The 21558-nt window shown below is 35.2% G+C and overlaps 1 protein-coding gene across 1 annotated transcript in view; it reads right to left on the bottom strand.

Annotated features, from left to right (window-relative positions):
- LOC124637025 (synaptotagmin-4) overlaps positions 1-21558 on the bottom strand; it is a 38588-nt gene that overhangs the window by 16746 nt on the left and 284 nt on the right. Inside the window, exons 2-4 of the mRNA XM_047173341.1 lie at positions 1672-1797; positions 1062-1249; positions 431-585 (exon numbers count right to left, since the gene is read on the bottom strand). Of these exons, the coding sequence (XP_047029297.1) occupies positions 431-585; positions 1062-1249; positions 1672-1797 (469 nt within the window). The remainder of the gene's footprint in view (positions 1-430; positions 586-1061; positions 1250-1671; positions 1798-21558) is intronic.

The following is a 21558-nucleotide window of genomic DNA, read 5'->3' as shown; positions in this document are numbered from 1 at the left end:
TTAATTTTGAAATGTTTACAGAGATGACGGCTGGGTTCGACTCAGTTAGAGAGGTAAATAGTGTGGGTAAATACGTCAAGTTTTCATTTACTTTGCAGCTTCTTACTTCGACAGTTAAAAAGTATATTTTTTCAATATGATTGGTTTGATAATCGTGAAAGAAAAGGTCTTCTTACGTACTTAAATTTCTGTTTATCCATCCGAGTGAACCAATGCTTAGATTTTATAAAACCCTACAAGTTAGATTTTCCAACAAGAAATAAAAGCCCTAGAATCTGACTAGATTTATCTTGCTTAATGCATCTTGAAGATGCCATCTTCTATCCAAAACACAAGACCTAAAGTCATCAAAACTTGAGAAAACAGTTCATTGACAAACTCATCGCTGCTTTTCTCAAAGTACAAACGATTGCCATATAAAGTTACTCACCGCAACTTGAAGTGCAGGTCACCGAGTCGTCCGTCATTGTTCTCAGGCTCAGTAGTCTTGGTCTTCTCGGTGGCGTTAGCGTCGGCGAGCTCCTTGCTGAGCGGGGTCGGCTCGATCGGGGCCAGCGGCGAGTGGGGGCTGTTGCCACCAGTTGGCTGTTGGAGAATACAAGGGATTAGAATGATCTTAGGAACTAATATTATAATAAATAGGAAATGTTTTTTTGTTCTCTTAAGGTACCTAAACGGCTGAAGCGATTTGAAAAATTCTGTCACTGTTGGGAAGCTACACTATCTCCGAGTTATATAGGTCATATTTTATCCGATTACGGAGAAAAGTACTCCTGGGATGCGGGTCAAACTTCTAAAGTAAGTTACAGAGATTGGTGCCCATCATCCATACCCATCACAGATTGGTGTCATAAGCTGACCTGCTGTAAGCAGCCTTGATAGGTAGTAATTTTGGATCACCAGAGCTCACCAAGCCTTATTAGGCTGATATGAGAAAACTCTGTCACCAAGGCACGTTAGGTGATTACACCTCAGCTCCCTCGATAAGAAGACCAAGCCTTTAGCAGAACTGGCCCCAACATATCTAATTAAGTTCTAAACGAATATTAGATCCTACATACCGTAGTAGCAGGATTAGCAGCAGGCGTTTGCGGCGTGGCTTGCGGCGGCGAGGAGGCGGCAGGCGGCGCGGGCGCGGTCGGCGAGGGGGACTTGCGCAAGTAGTGGGTGGCCGAGCCCGGCGAGCGCACGGCGGTGGCGCGGCGAGGGGGCTGGAAGACCAGCGCCTTGTCCGGACCGCGCTTGCCTCCTGGGTAGAAGAGATCTTTTAGAAGAAGCACAAAAAAAGACGATAAATAAATCTTGTTACAAAAGATGATAATTAGATCCATTTCACAAGTAATGTTTAGGTTTGCAATATGGTATGCAAATATGTAACGCCATCACCTGTAGCTACAATACTGTTTATCCCATCTGCATCTAAAATGTTCCATATATCAAAATCCTGTAACGCCTATGAACTAGCCTTAAAACTTCATTTTTGATGCACTGAGACTAAAAAAGAAATTCCGATCTTAATCTCTCAACTCAAAACTCAACTCAAAAATAAGATGAGCATCCAACAAAAAGGGATGATTTTTAAAAGTTGTAATTTCTGTTCTTCTCAGAGCTCTCTAAAGCCAGCCAATTCGTTATTTACCGGAATGTACGAGCACAATGTAAGTGACTTACCAAGTTTGTGAGCAAGCGAGTTTCTGCGTCGCGCGATCCAGCAGGCTAGGGCGCCGAGAGCGGCGGCCACCAGAGCTGCGGCCGCGCATACCACCACCCACAGCGTCGCACCATGCAGCTCGCCAGCTAAGGAGAGAAGGGACTATTTAGTACCGAAAAAGACATGTACAAACACTGTATATAAGTTCTTTGAAAAATCTAAAGAACTTTATGATAAAGACCTAATGTAACAGAAACAAGACAGTACGTACAGTGTTCAAATCGGTGATTTGACAGCTGAAAATGGTTCAGTTAGTAAGTAGTTAAATGATGCAACTGCCGTAAGTGTTTATGGTTTAGTTGGGAGATCCGTATAATTGATATAGGTAAGTTAACCTTAAGCAGTTGTAATCAACCAGCAGAATGATCGTCAGTAGCATTCGTATTACTCACTAGGGACAGCACCCTACTCCATAATCCTGACACGTCTGAGTCATTCATCCATTACTCAAACAAAGAGGCCCTATTATTACAACTACAACATCCTAACCATTTACCTACAGATTACCTACACGTTAATGAAAACATTTTCCCCCATTCTCCCCACGTTACGGCTAACCGAGCCATTGAATCTATTCATAGGATAATGGGCAATTTAACGAGTGATTCGATGCCCGTTTGCATGTCAAATGAGTTTGGACAACTATCCAATAACCTGGGGTTTTAATATTTCCATTATCGGTTATTGCGGGTTTCCTATTTGTGCTAATATGAGTAGATTTCTGAGGGAAAATGTAATATATCTACTTCATTTCATTTAATAAAAAGTACCAAGTTGTATCTACATAGTTATAGATTATTATCAGTTGTTACTTTCGTTTACTAATTCAAACACAAAAGGTTGTGAAGCTCGACAGCTTTGTGCTGTAGGTAGGTACTCAAAAGACAGCCTGCAGGAAACTATACACATGTTGCCTTTACAGAAATAAACAAAACTGTTGCGCACAGAAAACTCATAAAGTCATGTAAACATTTAGTTAGTATAACAGAAATATTTATTTGTTAGTCGCATCCAATCAAAGTCTCATATATCCACTCCGCTTGTCCGTTCGAAACTTCGAGCTTTATTAAAAACTGTGTCCATTACACTCATATTACAACGTGACTCATCGAATGGACGCGGAAAAACATGAAAATTTCAGTTAAAAAATACAACGTTGGGAAAGTTTTATGCATGTGTGTTTTAAAACACACTACTACAGGTACTTATTACATGTGAAAGCTATTGTACTTTTCACGTTCGTGCTTGTGCTTGAGCTAATGTACTGCTGTGGACTTTTCCGCTTCACCACTGGTGAATAATAGCGTTTAAATCCTACAGTGCCATTCAAAGAAAACCCTTTATAGTTATAAACTTGTAGGAAATTATATCGTTCATTTAAAGTCACAAGCAAGATAATGTTTTTTTTTCTAACGATTAGGCAATACGGAATCTAGCGGTGGTTAGATGGGCCTGTCCCCGATAGTACATATTTAAGTGCGTGTGTGTGTAGCTAGAGTACAAAGTAACGTATGTATATGTGTGTGTGTGTCGTGTATAAACGCGATCGTTAATTGTTTGTACACTCGCAAAATTAGGAGTGTTGTCCTCGGAAGGAAATAATTTGTGAACGACGCAATTACTCAAGAAAGTAATCATTGAAGCAATTAGGCATTTCAGCGGGAAAGTAATTACTTAACACACACGTGTAGCAAAAGGAACAGGATGTATTTTGAGGATAATCTTGGTTTGCTGTTTACAAGATAGAAATACCTGCCTATGTATGTCTAACTTGATTTAGGAAACATACTAATAGAGATAAAGAGAATTGAATAAAAGTTAGGTTGTGATTATCAAAGCATAACTTGAACATCCTGTATGTAGATCTATACATCTAGCCTCCCACTTCTATCTACACATACTAAGAAAATTCCATCCGTATTTTAGATCAAAAACTATGTCTTGCTTCCCTGAAGCTCAAAGCAAACACTACCTCGTAAATTTCACTTTGGCAACCTCAAAAGACTCGGAAAGAAAACACGACAAAATAAATAAACTACATCAGACCTCTAGCTTACAAAACAGTCCGTAGAGCTTTCAAGAAAAAAGAAAAATAAATAGTTTTATATAAAGAGAAAAGTCGGGAAAAGTCACCGTCCTAGTTTGAAAGTATACATTTTTTATACTCCGTCTGGCTAGATCTATGTAGGGGTAATAAAATGTACTCGAGGCATCCTGTGAAGGCTGCGTCAATTTACGTTAAATAAACAAAGAAGTAAAGGGTTTGAGGGTTTAAAATGGCTGAAAATTGGGGCCTGAATGGCTGTAGTCTGGCTTTTCAAACCGTTTGCGGCTTATTTGAAGAGAATTATAAGGGTTTGGTCTGAAAATGTGGAATTAAAGTGCCAATTAAAAACTTAGAAAATATGTAAATGTTGAGACATATTTCATATTCAAAACCTACATATTCAACTATCAGACTTTTACAGAATATTTTATTTTACCATCAAAATGTGCTTATAACGTAGAATCAGGCACAGTCTCCATACATTTTCCAACGATATATGCAATTTATGACACTATTAAATTGACATCGAATATATCACACGCATCGTATCGCTAGTGTGATTTATAAACAAGCTGTTGTGAATGACCCCGGAGATTACTCAATATTTTATTATTTTCTTGGTTAAAACACCATTCTATATACTCGTATATTTAATAGTTAAGATTTATAATACATAAAAAAAGAACTGCTTGAATCACTGTTTGAATCAAGAAAGCAAAATAGGTACTAGACATGATAAATTGTCTAAATCTAGATAAGTACATGAATTTTGAAGAGTAAGGTAACAGCAATATAATAATAATTTGCTAGATATCACGAAACCAATCACAAGAATTCAAACTATCTCTCAATACCAGCCACTACAAACTATACTAAACTATGTGATTTATATCAAAGTTTCCTCTAACTAAGCTTCTGTGGAATTTTCCGCTACTATCGGCCCTGAAAGAGATTTATTCCTTCTCTGGAATGAAAGTATATACCTACCTACCTATTTCTCGTACCTAGTGGAGATTGAATCTATCTCAGCAGGCCCCACCCACTTGATATTGACACAATAAATATATCGGATCTATAAGAAGATCTAGGTCATATTTCGCCGGTCTGGACCAGACTTTCATATCGATTCGGAAATGCATACAGATAAAGTTGTATAAAGATATGTTTTACATATAGAGCATAATGTTAAGGTTCTTTTTCTTGTGTATTCTTTTGTGAATCGGCGGAGCTTAGCTTACAAATTGATTCAAACGACTTAGTATCTTAAATGGCTCATTAAGTCAATTAAAATATGTGATCTATTCAAACTCAAACTCAAAATTTTTTATTTCAAATAGGCCTATAAAAGCTCTTTCGAAACGTCAAAGTTAGGTGCACGGTTCCAAAGAGTTGGTCTCATGGAGAAGAACCGGCAAGAAACTCCATGGACACTTTTTTTAAAAGAAAATAAAATTAATTACATATTTCATACAGTTTTCTATCTAGTCCTGAGAATGTTATACAATACAAATTGAGCTAAAAATGTATTAATAAATTATACAAAATAATTTAGTGCAATTTTTACTAGAAAAATGATTTATACAATTCAAAGAAAAGATATGTATACTGGGTAATCAAGTTTTCAAACAGATACTTCAATTAGTGGTCCTTCCTATTTGATTGTGAAAGAAGTTAAGTAAGGTCATAATCGATTCGAAATATTTTTATTTTAACAAAACAATTATAAAACATAACACGATCCGATTTAAATCAACGTTTTAAATAAAAATTAAAACAACAATGAATTCAAAGTAATTTACATAGAGATTCACTGAAAACGTGGTCGACATTGAGTTAATTCAAGGATCAAATTGCATTACTGGTGACGCACACCGTACCTAACTAAACATACTGTATACCGTACCTACCCACGACTCGAAACGACCAGATTTGCACTAAGCCCTACTCTACCCCGTTTCTGTAAACATTGTCTGTGTCGGTCCCAAATACCCCCGTGTTACCGAGACGGGTTAACTGGATGTGGATTTGTTTGTTTTCTAGAATGGAGTGTGATAAAGTTTCTTAGCTGGTTAGAGGTCTTGTAAACAATAGTATTTTTCTAGTCAAAAAGTAATTTGAAATAGGAGTTGGTGAAGAAAACTGAATGAGTGAAACTATTGATGTCCTCGGATAATGAATCAAGTCATTATTACTCCCGTTCAACGTCAACCTTGCAAACGTACAAAAACTATGAAGACAACAATTTGCAATGGCTGAAAAAGCCGTTAAGGTGTACATAAACATAACTACAAACACCCGTAATACCTTAACGAGCAAATACTTAAATAGTTTCAGTTTGAATTGCCAAAGAAAAACTCATTACTTTTAATACGATACATCACTAACAGAAAAAAGTACCAAAAAATACTCCTACTCTAAAAACGTCGCCCATAAATCATCCCAACATAATACTTCCCACAATAATTCCAGTAACAAACCTTCAGACAGACACCTCCATCACGCGAGGGTAGTTAGCACGTCACACACACACTCACAATGTACTTAGAGGAACATTTCCTCAGGAAATTGTTATTATATCGTCGGGAAAATGTGCGGTGAGAGAAAGAAAGACGTTGTTCCCTTTTTTTGTGTAAGAAAAGCCGTTTTGTTTGGAATCTGGTTTGGAGTTTCATTTTGGGAAAATGTATGGCTTCTATAAGTATTTTTTGTTTGATGTTAATGTAAATATTTCAAGGTATTTGCCACTATTTTAACGGAGTATTAAATAACCATTGAAGAGTGATAATTAAGATGGAATGTTCCAAAAATAAAGTTCATAAAAACAAAACTAAAGGTCACCTTTAAAAGATACCTAAAGTCCTCAGGTTTTATAAAGTCGAACGTGATCACCGGATAAGACAGGGAATCTTTAATGTTTGTCGAATAAAACTCGAGTGACAGACAACTTGAAGTAATAAATCTCAGAAAGCACTTAGTTAAGAGCGCCCTTTACCGTATCGAGAGCCCTGTCGCCCCCGCGCTCTTCACACCAAGCGAGATGAACTTGTAATGAAAAAAATCTAAAAGAAACTTATTTCATAATTCCTCTCTAATTAGTAACGTTTTCTATTAATACATTAATGAGAATTGAAAAGCTTTTAAGCATTCAATTTCATAAAAGAACCAACTGTTTTGTGAAACAATTATTTTTATGAATTCGCGTGGCAAATATTACTTCATAAAGATCATGAATTCCAGGAATTCATTAAAGCAATAGGTACTGTTATATCAAAACTTTCTCTGTGGAGAGAATGTTCAAGATTTTGCCCGTAAATTCAGTGGAAAATTTTCCTTTTACACCTGAGTATTCGTGAAAGCGATCATAAAAGGGAAATCATTTAATTTCGAGAAATTATTAAATTAATTTGTAAAGCACTTTGGCTTGGTATTGGTTCCTATGAAGAGAGCAAGTCGTGGTGGCCTAGTGGGTAAAAAGCCAACCTCTCGAGTATGAGGGCGTGGGTTTCATTCCAGGTCAGGCAAGTACCAATGCAACTTTTCTAAGTTTGTATGTACTTTCTAAGAACATCTTGGACACCAATGACTGTGTTTCGGATGGCACGTTAAACTGTAGGTTTCGGCTGTCATTGAACATCCTTGGCAGTCGTGACGGGTAGTCAGAAGCCAATAAGTCTGACGACCAGTCTTACCAAGGGGTGTTTGGTTGCCTGGGTAACTGGGTTGAGGAGCTCAGATAGGCACACGTTCCTTGTATAACACTGGTACTCAGCTGCGGTTAGACTGGAAGCCGACCCCAACATAGTTGATAAAGGCTCGGGAGACTGATTGAAGAGAGCGAGAGAATCCACCCACTTTATTTTATAGTTGCACGCTCGTGTACGTATGAAACGACCATAATAAAATTAATCAATTGAGCTGTGGATGTTATTTCATTTTAATTAGAGCTCACGATTTTCCTTTCAACAGGCTTGGGTGATTCTTATTGCTGTACAAATAGAGTTCATTTTCGTGTGATTGTGTAGGCAACATACCTATTCGGAAAACACGTGTTTAATTTAAACCTGTATTTACTCCAGAGATATGGATGACGGATATTTTAATGTACTTTAAATAGGTACCTATATTCCCACAGAGAATAAGCATTTAGAATTTATTATATTTTGCTACGTAAATAACTCTTTCGTACCACAGGAGACTCCATTTTATTACTTTGCAAACTTTTCCTCCTATGTCGCGAGAATAGAATTATTTTCTATTTGTGTTTCAGAAAATCCTAATTTTTTAGGATAGATAAAAGGAAAACTCCTAACATAACATATAATGGGTATGTGCCTATATAGTTTTGTAAACAATTCAACAAAACACTTTTCCAAAGTTACACAATGCTTTCATATCATTTCGCAATTTCTAAGTAATGCAGCATTTAAACCCATTAGCCAGCCCACGTAATTATGTGTAATACATTTGAATTCAGAACGGAAATCAATAACAGCTGATACGTCATTTAGTAATGGCGCACTGGACTGTTCCGTCACTATTTCAAGATGGCTGATTTGATTAATTCAATTTAACAGCAATTGCATTGAAACATAGCATTGAATAACTATATCATTATCCCGATTAGGTATTACTTGGGTATTACTTATTATTAGATATTACAAATAATAATTATCAGATTTCTAATAAATAACCAGAAAAGGTTTTAGTGGTACTCGTAAAAATGTTTTAATAGACTTTTATGTCGAACTTAATTGTATGTTATAAGAAGCGAAGTAACTTGATGCTCTGAAGACTAAATACCAAAGTTCTCTTTAAAATGCGCGGCTTATTCTATTTTTTATAGATAAACGAAATTCTGACATTTACTTTGGCATCTTAAAATATTTCTTAAGCACAAAAACAAAATGTCTTGTTTATCTATACTTAAAACTCAGACAAAACTTCTGGCAGTATATAAAGAAAATATTTTTGCAACCCTCCAGCGCTAAAGTTATTCAAAAGATTTTTTATTCATAGTTTTACCTACATGCATCCTTTGTTATAAAGCTCGTAGGTCCCTAACAAGACCCTCTGTGTATATTTGATGGACCCCATTTAGGATTCATAGCCATCTTTGAGGTACTATATCCAAGGTACCTTAGATATAAGTTGATCTGTGACCTTATGAATAACTTAATGTTAGAACAGTCTAATGAATAAATAAATGGGATTTGCCATTGACTTGTCATTTACTTAATAGCAGATTAAGATTCTGTTTTCATTTGAAGGAAAAATAAATAAGAAATTACTTTCTTACTAGGCTTTCTTCCTGGATTAATTAAAGTCCGTTTAATGAAAAACATATTTTTTTTGTATCTTTAATCTTACAATGTTAGCTATAAATAATAATTTCGTATTTTTATAAAATCTCCTATAAGCCTGTAAGGTCATAAATCTCATCGAAATTTTCCGTTCATCCTGCTGAACAACAAATTCAGGCGCTCAGATAAGCCTTTCTAAAAATACCGACCCCCACATTGGAGCACCTAATATCCACAGAGATTCAAGCCTCGTTTCAGCCTGAAATAATATTTACATCACGCTTGTGTAACAGTGTTTAACATGAGAGCCTCTAGGCTTTTAGGTACTACACACTTCGCAAGAGTTCTCAGATAGGATTATCAAGATAAGTAAAGGTCAACTTTTCAAACAAGGATTTTGGTATTTTCGAGAGTATTCAGTATTCGATGTTCGAAGGATATAATTAAAGGTTAAAGTTAGATTTGATTTTATAATAGATAGCATGATAAATCTGTCTGTGAAGACGTTTAATATTGCTATCTTAAAGAGCCAATCTTTGACTAATTCGAAGAAAATTCTACAAATAAGCATTCAAACGATAAATGAGAATAGCTTCTATTATTATATTCCTTGCTTGTTAAAATCAAGCAGTTCAAAATAGTCTGACAATGTTACCAAATATTATAAGCGATGATAATATGAGCTAAGAGATAAATTATTGACTTTATCTATATGTTCCAGAGATATGCTTATATAATGATATCATGAGAAAATCTATTTTAGGAGAAGCGACTAAAGTTACATAACAAGTAATGTAATAAAAAACTCAGTAACAGAACAAAAGCTACAAATATGACTGTGACATAATAAGATGAGAGCAAAATATTATTATGCTAACCACGGCTGGAAAAAAGCGAGACGAAAAAAGTTCTGCAAAAAGCCAGTAATGATGAAAATGATCTCATTTAAATTCAGTGTTGTCTCAACAAATTGGAACTTTGTGGTCACAGGTCACATTGGGCGGTTGCGTTGGACTACGTCAGACTAACCACAGGGTAATAAAATGAGGTCTGTTTGGGCTTCAGACCCCAATGTTGGCAACAAACGAGCTCGTTTTATTCACTAAAACATGGTCAATTATGAAAATTTATGAATGTCTCTTGAAGGGTAAGGTCAGACATTTTTATGGCTACGCTACTTAGAAAAGGCTAGAAAGTGTTTTTAAGGAGACCAATTTAGTTTTAGAGACCATATTTTACTGATTTTACGGCCTTCTTATTTTATATATTCTAAAAATATAGAGCTTATATATGTATCAAGGTGAAATCAGATGTGCTACTGCGCTAGACAATATGAATCATTCTTGAAAAAATGTTTTAATTAAACTTATTGGGCCCTAAAACCTAAGTCAATTTTGTCTTATACCATCTTCTATATAATCACGATAATACGTACTACTTAACATGCATATTAATTTAACTTCAAAAAAGAAAACAAAACCTCCAGAGGTACAATCAAACCACAAGAATAATTTTTACCTCAACAAAATCTTAGTTTAAGTGTATTTTTTATTCTTACTCGAGTGTATCATTATGAATCCTCTTTGCATCCCTCAGCTCAAAGGGAGAGCTTTTAAATAATAAGTACTTATGTACTAGTGGTTGGGAGCTACCGTCTGACCCTCAGAAAGGTAGATAGGCACTGACTATGTACTTAGCATTAAGTACCTTTTGTAAAAGCAAAATTACTTAAGTATTTATGAAAATGTGAGGGATGTAATCAAGTTAGGAAGTATATATAGCAGTTTATATTGTAAAGCTTATTTTTTTTTCCTTCTTTGGAACTTTTGCGACGAACGAGATAAATTCGGGATACATATGTTCCTACCGGGATACACAGTACCTACAAAGCTACCAGGAATGATTTTTAAAGAACTCTGTTGATACTGAATTCTACAATTTTTCATAAGGTTAAACTGAATATTTCAAACGAGTTTTCAAAACAGTTGGCAACCGAGCGCTCCAAGTACAGTCCGCATAATAACATTATGTACGTTCGTGACACTCGGCTGCCATCTGTACGGCTTTATAAAGAGCTTTAGTTTGCACACGAGATATTCTATAGGTTTAGTGTTGCCAGGATATACATATGATGACACAGAGAGTTCAGTAAAGCCAGGTTTAAGAAGTAATTTCCCCTTCGAAGATATTTTTTTTAAGTTAAAGCAAAGTTTTTTTATTTAAGATTTATAAGAGGATTTATATAAAAAATGCTCATGATCCATAAATAGTCATAATTTAAAATAATACCGCTCCCAAAAAAACAATCTACCGTCAACATAAAAGGTGAACGCACCGAATTACGTAGACATCAATATTAAACGTAGCCACGCGTAGCCGCTACGCCGTAGCACCTGCTACGCCCAAACGATTTAATAACGTGGTATGTTATTATCGTATGTAGAGAGCTACTATGTGTTATAATGTATTAATATCAACGTATGTATTTTTCAAGTATACAACTTTATTACTTTCGTAAATTGATAAATATTTGCTTTTAGAAATCTGAAAGTATATGAATTTTCAGTTTTTTGATTTTTAATAAAAGGAGATGGCCAAAAAAAAACCCAGAGTCGACAGAAACTTCGTATGTATGGTTGAATTCAGTATAATGTGTGAATTATAAAAAGTATTTCATATCATCTAAAAACCATGGGGTTCTCTTTTTACAAGGTTTTTTAGATGAAGATTTTAGTACATAAAAAACTTTAACTTTTCTGTTTGCTGTTCATTAGATGTTGTGCACCTAGGGTAAAAACTTTACACTCAGGTGTATGTCTGTTAGCACTATACACGAGTAAAGGTTTAGAGCTGACCTGGTGATGGAGAAGAGAGAAGGTCAAGGGAACTCGGCAATGGTAAATATTAACTACCTCGTGTTTGGGCTTATATTATTCGCATCGACGAGAACTTTTCACTAATGCGAATAGTGACTAAAAACCTAAAATTAAAAAAAATATTTTTAAGGTTTCTTTTACTTTTTTTTTTTTAATTAACCTTTGCCAGTTCAGAAGTTTACACATAACAGGGAAACCTCTTCAAGTAGGTGAGGTCGCTACTTAATCGTATCTGGAGAGGTTCATGTGACGAGTGCAATGGGGGGGGGGGGGGAGAGGGTCAAACTCAAGACCTTTTAATTACCAGGCAAACTCTGTAACTATGGTGATATTACTATTCGCATGTATGATATTAGTATACCTCGTTTTTATGGCACTTTATGTAAATAATCTTTAAAATCAACATAACATATTTTTGTGAAAATATGATATAGCTCCTATACCCCATGGATTTCAGGCTGGATTTTTTGGCACCATCAAAGGTCTATCATAATGAACCCATTGGTACCCATTTCGTTGCTGTCGATTCTGGGTTTTTTTACTATGAAAATTTGGCCATCTCCTTTAGTTTGTTACAAAAGAGTTGTTTTCTTGACAATGTTTTTATATAAATTATGCACAAATAAAGTGTTCATTGAAACTGAGAGTTAACTCCGGACCCAGATTTTATTTTTAGTAGACTCATGTCAAAAACATTTTGTTAAGTACATGGAGCACTTAGAGTTAAAAACTTTTATATTTTAAGTAGGTTCAAATATTTCTATCAATAATGCAAATTATAGCATTGATTTCACAAACGATTCAACTTCGCATATCTCTTGGCATTCTGTCAGAATATTCTCTCGGCTAACATAATATTATTCTAATAGTATAGGATTCCGTTTAGTGTAATGGTTTCGGTTCCCGATCAATAACCTCGACCGATATCGTTATCGGAAGCTATTCCGACAAGAACATTGAATACATTTCCTTGTTTTACATAGAGAATTATGTTTCTGGTAGCGGTATATTGTAACTAGGTCCTTATACAGCATTTTTTTACATTCTGGAATGCAATAAAGTATGACTAATTTTATATGAACTTTATTTTCTGACTACATCGGCCAATAGATGATACATACAGGAATGAATTTTATCCAGTGCGCAAACTTTGTCAACTTATAGTTAAATAAGTTTTATAGATACGTATATTTTTATTTTGTAACCGATAGTACGGTCACAGTCGTCGTAGTATGCACGGCGGCAACGCGAAACCGGTTAAAGCTAAGCGTCCACTTGTCGGTATCGTACGCAACGGACGTATCGCACGCAACGGATCGTAGTATTATTTATATAGAAACTCAAACAAGTGCGTCCACCTGTCCGCATCGTACGCATCGCACATCTTGTTTGAGTTTCTATATAAATAATACTACGATCCGTTGCGTGCGATACGTCCGTTGCGTACGATACCGACAAGTGGACGCTTAGCTTTACCGACGCGAGCTCCGCTCGGCGCGCGTACGAATAGTTGGTATCCATATTTTGCTGATTTTAGGGCGGACAAAAGAATGAAAAAAATTTTTTTACTGATGATGCAGATACGTTCTGTTAACGATTCTGGACCCCCAGTTTTTTTTTTTGCGCACTGCTTAAATATCATTCCTGTATATGGCGACAGAGTAACATAAAGTAAAGAAATACTGATGTTGAGTTAGATCACTCTAAAAACCTCGCCATTTTGATCACCTTCTGAAATAAGATAATTTCAAGAGTCTTTAGCAAACTTTGAATTCCCAACCATGCTTTAATTTACTATCTTCCTTTTTTTCAGAAATGGCTGAGAAGCTACCTCAATTAATTGAGATTCAATTACATTAAATTTGTACCAAAATGCCCACATTGAGACACTAAGGTCACATTCTAACTACATGCCAACACATAGGCTTTTTCCTCCTTACAAAGGTACATGGCAGTAACGTGTTTAGTATACCTACCTACAATTAAGTATACAAATACACCCTTTTTTTTGTTTTTTTTAACGACGTCAAAAATTATCAAATGACCCCTCCCGCTGTGGATTAGCAGCGGAGAGGGAGTGTCAGACTCTTACTGACTAAAAACCGTCGTGTTCCGTCATAGGCCTTTTGTGTACTAGGGCCGCGGTATCTCTTTCGAATAACCCGCAGCCCCGACAGGCATACAAATACCCCCTTACTTATAAAATCTCTAATCACCGTCTAAGCAACATTTTAACTAATCACTACTTAAAGTCTTAAGTAGTGATTAAATGTTAGTTAGGACATGCTTAAGCAACGTTTATAAGTGAGAATTTTCTTAAACAGCCCTTAAGTATTACTGTTAATAAATATAAATCACAGCACCTCGAACATGTTCGTAACTCAAGGTTATGAACTAACAAGTTAATGGTTTCCAGACGGAATGATCGCTGTGATAAGGTTACTTGAAGGACGAGGGACGTCTGTCTTTTTTAATTAGAACAACGGATTGTGTCAAAGATATGAATTTCAGGTAATTTTCCATTTGATACTTTTGAAAAAGAGTAAATGCTTAATTTTTGTTGTTCCAAATTGTAAATGCGTGAGATAATTTTGAAAGCATTCTACCTAATACTATATGTAAGCATGGGATACGATTATCCTGATTATACATAAGATCATATCCAAGGGACCACGTAGATAAAAAAACATACAAAGGCTCGGCATTTTCTATTTGTTTTGTGCTTTGTAACATTAATTTCAGACAACAAATAAACAGCTATGATTTACAGAGTACTGAATTGTAGAAATCTAACAAAACTATTATGTAAAAGCTACTATCACATAATACATAATAAAGATTAAATAATACAAAGGTAAGTATATTGTTGGGAAGCCGTGGGCGCCAACTGATGGAAACGCGAGTTCCGTTTCGTTGACAATACTCGGGACTAGTGTTATCTGCACGAGGTGATATTGTATTTAATAAATAACTCTAGTTCTAGTAACTGAATATGCTTTTATAATAACAAAACGTAAAGTAAAACATATTTTTGTATTTTACACAATAAATTCTTGCAGAAAGAAAGTCAACATGTATTGTTGACTTTCACGTATTCACGAGCATATGACGCTTAGACAACAGAGGTAAAGATTTTGATTATGTAATTGTTTTATGTATGTATTTGTGGAAAATTATCCATCCCATTTTTGAGTCACTCAACCTTTGTTTTGCAAATAGCTTTTATTATGATTTACACTATGGATATAGCTGGTTTAGCTAGTTTGGCAAACTTAGCTACTTAAACTTATGTCGCATCCAGATATAGGTTTCCTATTTTTGCCACTACTATTTTTAGCAAAAATATTACTCATCTATCGATTACCTTAACAACCGCCTACGAATGACTCATTAACTTCACAGCTGATATTACGATCTAACCAGACTCATAAAACCTGTTCAATGTTTTTATACTAGGTATAAATACCTTTTCTACCTCTATCCGCCTCTAGGACATAGGTACGTAGGTACTAATTGTATTATAGAAATGTGTCGCCCTCTACCGGCGGCTCACGTAACTAAATTAGTTAATTTGGGACCAAAAGCTACGCATTATTGTGTTAGATCTCTTTGCTGATTCTATTAGCACTGGCAGGTTGAGTGAAAGGAGGCTGTATCTTTTTGGTAATTGAGGTTGTATTATGGCTGAGATAAATGTATGCCTTTGTATACTTAGGACCAAGTCCTGCGCCATGATTCCAAAACAAACAGCGACAAAAAATAAGGAGACTATAGTTCGGCCATTCAGAGAATGCGTTCCTGACACGTCGCGATTGAACTGACGACGTAACTTTGCAATGGCGTTGCAGTTACGATAAAAATATTTTTGCTGGTTGTTTACCGTTTTAACAATTGAGGAGCATTAAAACAACATTATTATATCAATAATCAATGAATGTTATAATTTTGTGCCAAACTGAGTGTCAAATAACTTGGTAAACAATATTTTTCTAAATCTATACTGCGCTATTACAAGGTTATGTCAGCGGTTTATATTTTGTAGTGCTGTGCTAAAAATAACAGGCAAGTATCGTAATCTGTTCTTATACAGTTATAATATAAAATAATACGTTTTGATTTTCTTTTTAAGAATTGGAAAATAATGGACTATAAGACTTAATTATAACTTTTATGAAAAATAAAAATAAAACTATGACCAAACCGCATTTTTATACTTAGATTAAAAATGGTAACCCCAAATGGCGTTATGGGCCGCCATTTTGTGACGCTAAAACAGTCGTCCGTTGTCGTTTCGTGCGCATAGACCACGTTTTTCCAGTGTTTTCGATCTGTTTTTATTTGATTACCCGGCTTTTGTTAGACCGAGATATCAGGATTGATTCTGTTATTGATAATAATATAATTATACATGTAGGCGAAGATGATGATGAAGACACCACCTCCTCAAGCAAATCGGAGTCTGATTAATATTCTGTTCGCACATTCAATTCAATGTACTTGTAACAAAGAATAAATAAAACAATTTTATTATATGAATATTACCTTTTTTTGGTTTCCACTTAAATAACTAAAATATAAAACAAATGATTCCGCCAATTTAAAACGAAAATAATCTTAAAATAATGCGGCGGTTCATTTTGAAGGAACGGTAACGAACTCAGTGTTATGTTGTGCCCATCACTAGTCGTGACTAACTGATAGGTGTCAGGAACGCATTCTCTGAACGGCCGAAGTATAAATATAGAAACTAGGTCCTAAACTTGAAATAATATAACTTAATATAACAACAATGCTTATATTATATTATTTATCAAACAATATTCTTTGTATTTATTGAAATGGCAAACGGTAAGCAACAAGCATTTCTTTTCAATTAACTTTTCGATTACGCAACAGTGTTTACCTACATCTCTCTCGTTCTTGGCACGTGTTGATTGAAACCTTTCTACAACCTCCACAACTATATTTTCTCGACATAAATGGGGAAAAGTAGGACAGGATTGTTTTAAAACTTACTAACGACTTCAATCAACGAACGGCATCTGTTTAATTGCACTATATCGCTTTACCATAAATCTTCAGCAAAGGAAATTACACATTTTATCAAACACTAGCTGATCCCGCGAACTTCGTATCGTTTAAGCCTTCCCTGGACACCTACACACATTTTAAACCCAAAATAAGCTAAATCATTCCAGCCATTTCGAGTTTTAGTGAGACTACCGAACAGAAATTCATTTTTATATATATCTATAAGATTTATAACACCCTTCAGATACGATTAGAAACTCCATTCATCACTCAGGACCATTACTTACAAGTACATTACTCTTGACCGATTTGTGATCGTCTGCGCACCTGCCAGGCGGATTACGAGCCTCATCCTATTAGCTGACAAACGTTTGCGGAGGCCTAATATAATTCCATGTCACTCCGCCCACTGACAGCCTAGACTTAAGTCTAGTCCGTGGGCGGAGTATATTTTGTCATTCGCAACTACAGGGATAACTTATTATATATTTTGTCGATTTTTAATTAATTGACTGACATCCCCAACTACTATTTGTAGTTAGTAGTTACGTAGGTACAATTATTTCAAGATAATTAATTACTCGAAGGATGCACGTATAATGTCACATATATACCACATGTTTAAAGAAGTTACAAGTCCCTACTTAATTAATACCACACATAAACCAAGCCTTCAATAAATCGCCATGGTAACTACTTAAAGATGTGACATTATCTTACTACAAGTAAAGTTAGATCAAGGGCAAATCAATCATTCAGTCAACCGACATAAAATATTAAACTTGATCAAAGAGAAAATCTCGGAATAAATCCTTATCTTCTACTTTCCGCACCATTTTATCCGAGACCGCATTTTATCTGTCAGATTGATTTGACATTATAAACTTGAATGTCAGATGAAAGCCTGCAATCGATTGAATGAGCTGAAGTGCATGGTGACTGTGAAATGAGTTTCCAATTATAGAGAGACTGGGTATCGGATAATATGTAGGTCAATCCCACTGTGCCTGAATGTCACAAAATGTTAATGGAAGCTGTTATAAGATGGTGCAATCATCTTTTCCTCTAGTCGCACTTTCAAATGTTTCAGTTCTATCACAAAATGCCCGTCGGCTTTGAGTACCGGCACCGACTCAATTTTACTTTTTATTTTCTATGCTAATTTTTTAATATCGTTATGGAGATCCACTTTACTTTTTAATTGATTTGCTAATTGATTAATTACTTCTGAAGACTGACGAGGGTATTGGTTTATAATTTTCACAAAAAAACAAACTTATTTAAAAAATTGAACTTGTTTAATCAACTTCGCATTAATGTGATCCCATCGGACTATTTTTAATCTACTTGCAACTTTTATTTATGTGTCTAAAACCTTCGTACACTAAATATGCTACCGTCGCAAATGCTTCATACGGATCAACTTCTCTGATTAAGAAATCACTGTCCATGAAAACGAGTCTCCCGAGACACATAACATTCTCATTAACCATCATCATCCTCCGAGCCTTTTCCCAACTATGTTGGGGTCGGCTTCCAGTCTAACCGGATTCAGCTGAGTACCAGCGCTTTACAAGGAGCCTACCTATCTGACCTCCTCAACCAACCCGGGCAACCCAATACCCCTTGGTTATTGGGTTGCAGACTTACTGGCTTCTGACTACCCGTACCGACTGCCAAGGATGTTCGATAGCAGCCGTTCTCATTAACTGCCAACAATCATATCAGTTCATGTAATATGTTATCTGAACATCAGTCATGACAACTAATAACACCTCGAATATTACAATTTCCAAAAAATACATAATAATAGCTTGTCCATCAGATAAGGCTGTAATTGAGAAAAAATGTCCTTTTAACTACGTGTTGCAATAAGCGATCTATCCGCTATTTTGTGGTTTGAGATTGAATTTTGACATCGGTTTCATATAAGTTACTAGCCGATTTCCCACGGTTCCACCCGTGTCTCATGGGAACTACTGCCCATACCGGGAAATACATATCGTATGTTACTGAGGAAGAGTGTAGCTACCCAATAGATAAAGAATCTTTTAAATCGGATTAGTAGTTTTAGAGCCTCGGATACAAACAAAAAAGTGTCTTTTTTATAATATTAGTTATTAAAATTTTCAGTAAACCGATAGCCCCCGTCCGTCGGGAGCTGTCAACAGGGGCTTTCATTTTGTGTTGTTATTGACTAATGATTTGTGAACTGCATGAAAAATGGACGCGATGCTGAAATTTATTTTTTTGGGGCGTCAATTATTATTGAAAGGGTCTTACTGACCCATTTTATTGCTTGCTGTTTTATTTAATTACTTTAAATATTAATAATTGAAATATTAGGTAATTGTGAAGGAAATTAGTGAAATTCATAAATAAAGACGATTTAGTTACCAAAGAAAAGAAGATGGACGAAGAGTGATAGATAGGTATTCCATTGTAACCGTGGTGTTATTATTATAAATTTTTAAATAGCAGTCCGTCCCAAACAAATATACTTATATGTGACACTATTTACTTGCTTAATACCTTTGCCAGTTGATACGGCACGTAGGTTATGAACAAGCAACATTTTGCGGCTTAAGCGGACGAGGGGTGACAGTGTGCAAGTCATTCCCACAAAATACACGAAATTACGGGTTACAAACCCCCATACATCATTGTTCAGGCTTTCAGGAAGTTATTCAATAAACGGAATGAATATTCATATTATAACTTTTGACTTATAATAATAATTTGACCGAGTAACTGGGTTGAGAAGGACGGATACGCAGTCGGTCTTTGTAAGACACTGGTACTCAGCTGCATACGGTTAGACAGGAAGACGACCCCAACATAGTTGGGAAAAAGAAGATGGTTGAATATACTACTATATTATATTCATGTTATAACCTTTGACTAAGAATAATAATATGTAGGTGTGAAAGATTGTTTTGTCTAAAAACATGAGGTTATTGAAGTGACACTGTTTATGTAACCTCCAAATGTTACCAGTTAAGGTGCTAATGACCTTTTTCTCTTGTTTGTTTAAAGCTCCTTGGTTACTCAGGGCGTGGTATCAATTAGAAAATTAATTTTAATATTGCTTGCATATTTATTCTACATTATTTTTCAGTTAAAAATTTCAGACGAAATTGATGTCAAAAAAAATTATGTTTATTTTTAGGTACTATATAATGATTGTACCACAACAAACACACTTGAGTCTCATATCAAAAATCTGAGTAGAGTAGTAGGTGCCATACAATTCCATTGTGTGGGTAGTTTATAAAAGCGTATCTGATCCGAATTCCGAGCCGAGTGGGTGGTCCCTAATGATGCCTTCAGCAGACAATTAAAAATAACAAAGCAATGTTATAAAAAAGCGCTTCAAGCGATTATAATTAATTAAGTTTGCAGCGCTGCAGAACAGACCATTTTCCCCTTATATACCAGTCTATTTTAGTATGTAATAAGATATTTACAGCGGTGACATTAAACATAGATATATAATGTGTTTATAGAAAAAACTCGTGTAATCCGACCTGCTTTGTAACATGTTTTTTTTTTCAGGTTTTGTAGTTCAGTAGGTATGAATAACTATGACGTTTCTCAGCTAAGCTATGTATGACTAATGTTCTTGGAAAAGGTTGGTTTATAGCGTACACTTTTGCAATGAATCTATCGATTTTATACGGAGAAAATGTTTTAGTAAGGAGATCAGCAGTAGCACAGCAATAGGGCATCAATTAGGGATATAGATGTATCGCAGTATTTTATGATAAAACATTATCCGATTCGTGAATCTTCATCATTTGATCCCACATTGTTGTTTATAGAAATAACAATAGATAGATATGCGTGTTTAATTATAGACTTAAAATGCATTTTTCCTTCCTTTTACTAAATAAAACTCTTAACATAGTACCTCGTACCTGAACATTGTATAGAACCATCGACCAAATAGATATTCATTTTGAAGCATTCGAATTTCAAATTCTAGAATCAAGTACCTATAATGGTTACTGGCCGGAAAAATGATGGCCAGTAATCTTCAGAGGCCACACAATAATATTATGAAACATAAATATTTTTATACGTGCTATAACTTTGACATTAAATTATTATCCTCAGATATGTTTATTTTATGCTATCGGAACGGTAGGTACATATAATTAAAGGACAAAGACTTGGTATAAAATAAAATAAATATGTCTATCCTTATTGAATATTGACACATGAGTATAAAAAACTCTTGTTCAAATAACTGGTTTCTCTATGAGATGAAAGTTGCGTAAGCCTTTTGCGTAGTTCTTTGCAAAAAGGATGACAACATCCTGCGACGAAGATGGATCACCTCGACATTCAACCCTTTAACTTTCGCAATAATAATATGTTCTAAGTTTCAGTAAATTAGCTTTTTCAAATAGGAGGGCGTTGTAAAATGTTGTATTTTAAGCACAAAACGATCTGCTCATATATTTATTTATATGATTTCGACATAACAAAGCCTCCTTTCTACATAAATCTATCAACTGCGCATCAAGTATTTTGCTCAAAACACCACTCTTTGACCACCCAACCCCTTTGAAATCCTATTCATGATGAACA

The sequence above is a fragment of the Helicoverpa zea genome, chromosome 15 (genome assembly GCF_022581195.2).
Source record: "Helicoverpa zea isolate HzStark_Cry1AcR chromosome 15, ilHelZeax1.1, whole genome shotgun sequence".
Lineage (NCBI taxonomy): Eukaryota > Metazoa > Arthropoda > Insecta > Lepidoptera > Noctuidae > Helicoverpa > Helicoverpa zea.
The sequence above is the reverse complement of the archived record's forward strand: the minus strand, read 5'-3'. Positions and strand labels throughout refer to the sequence as shown.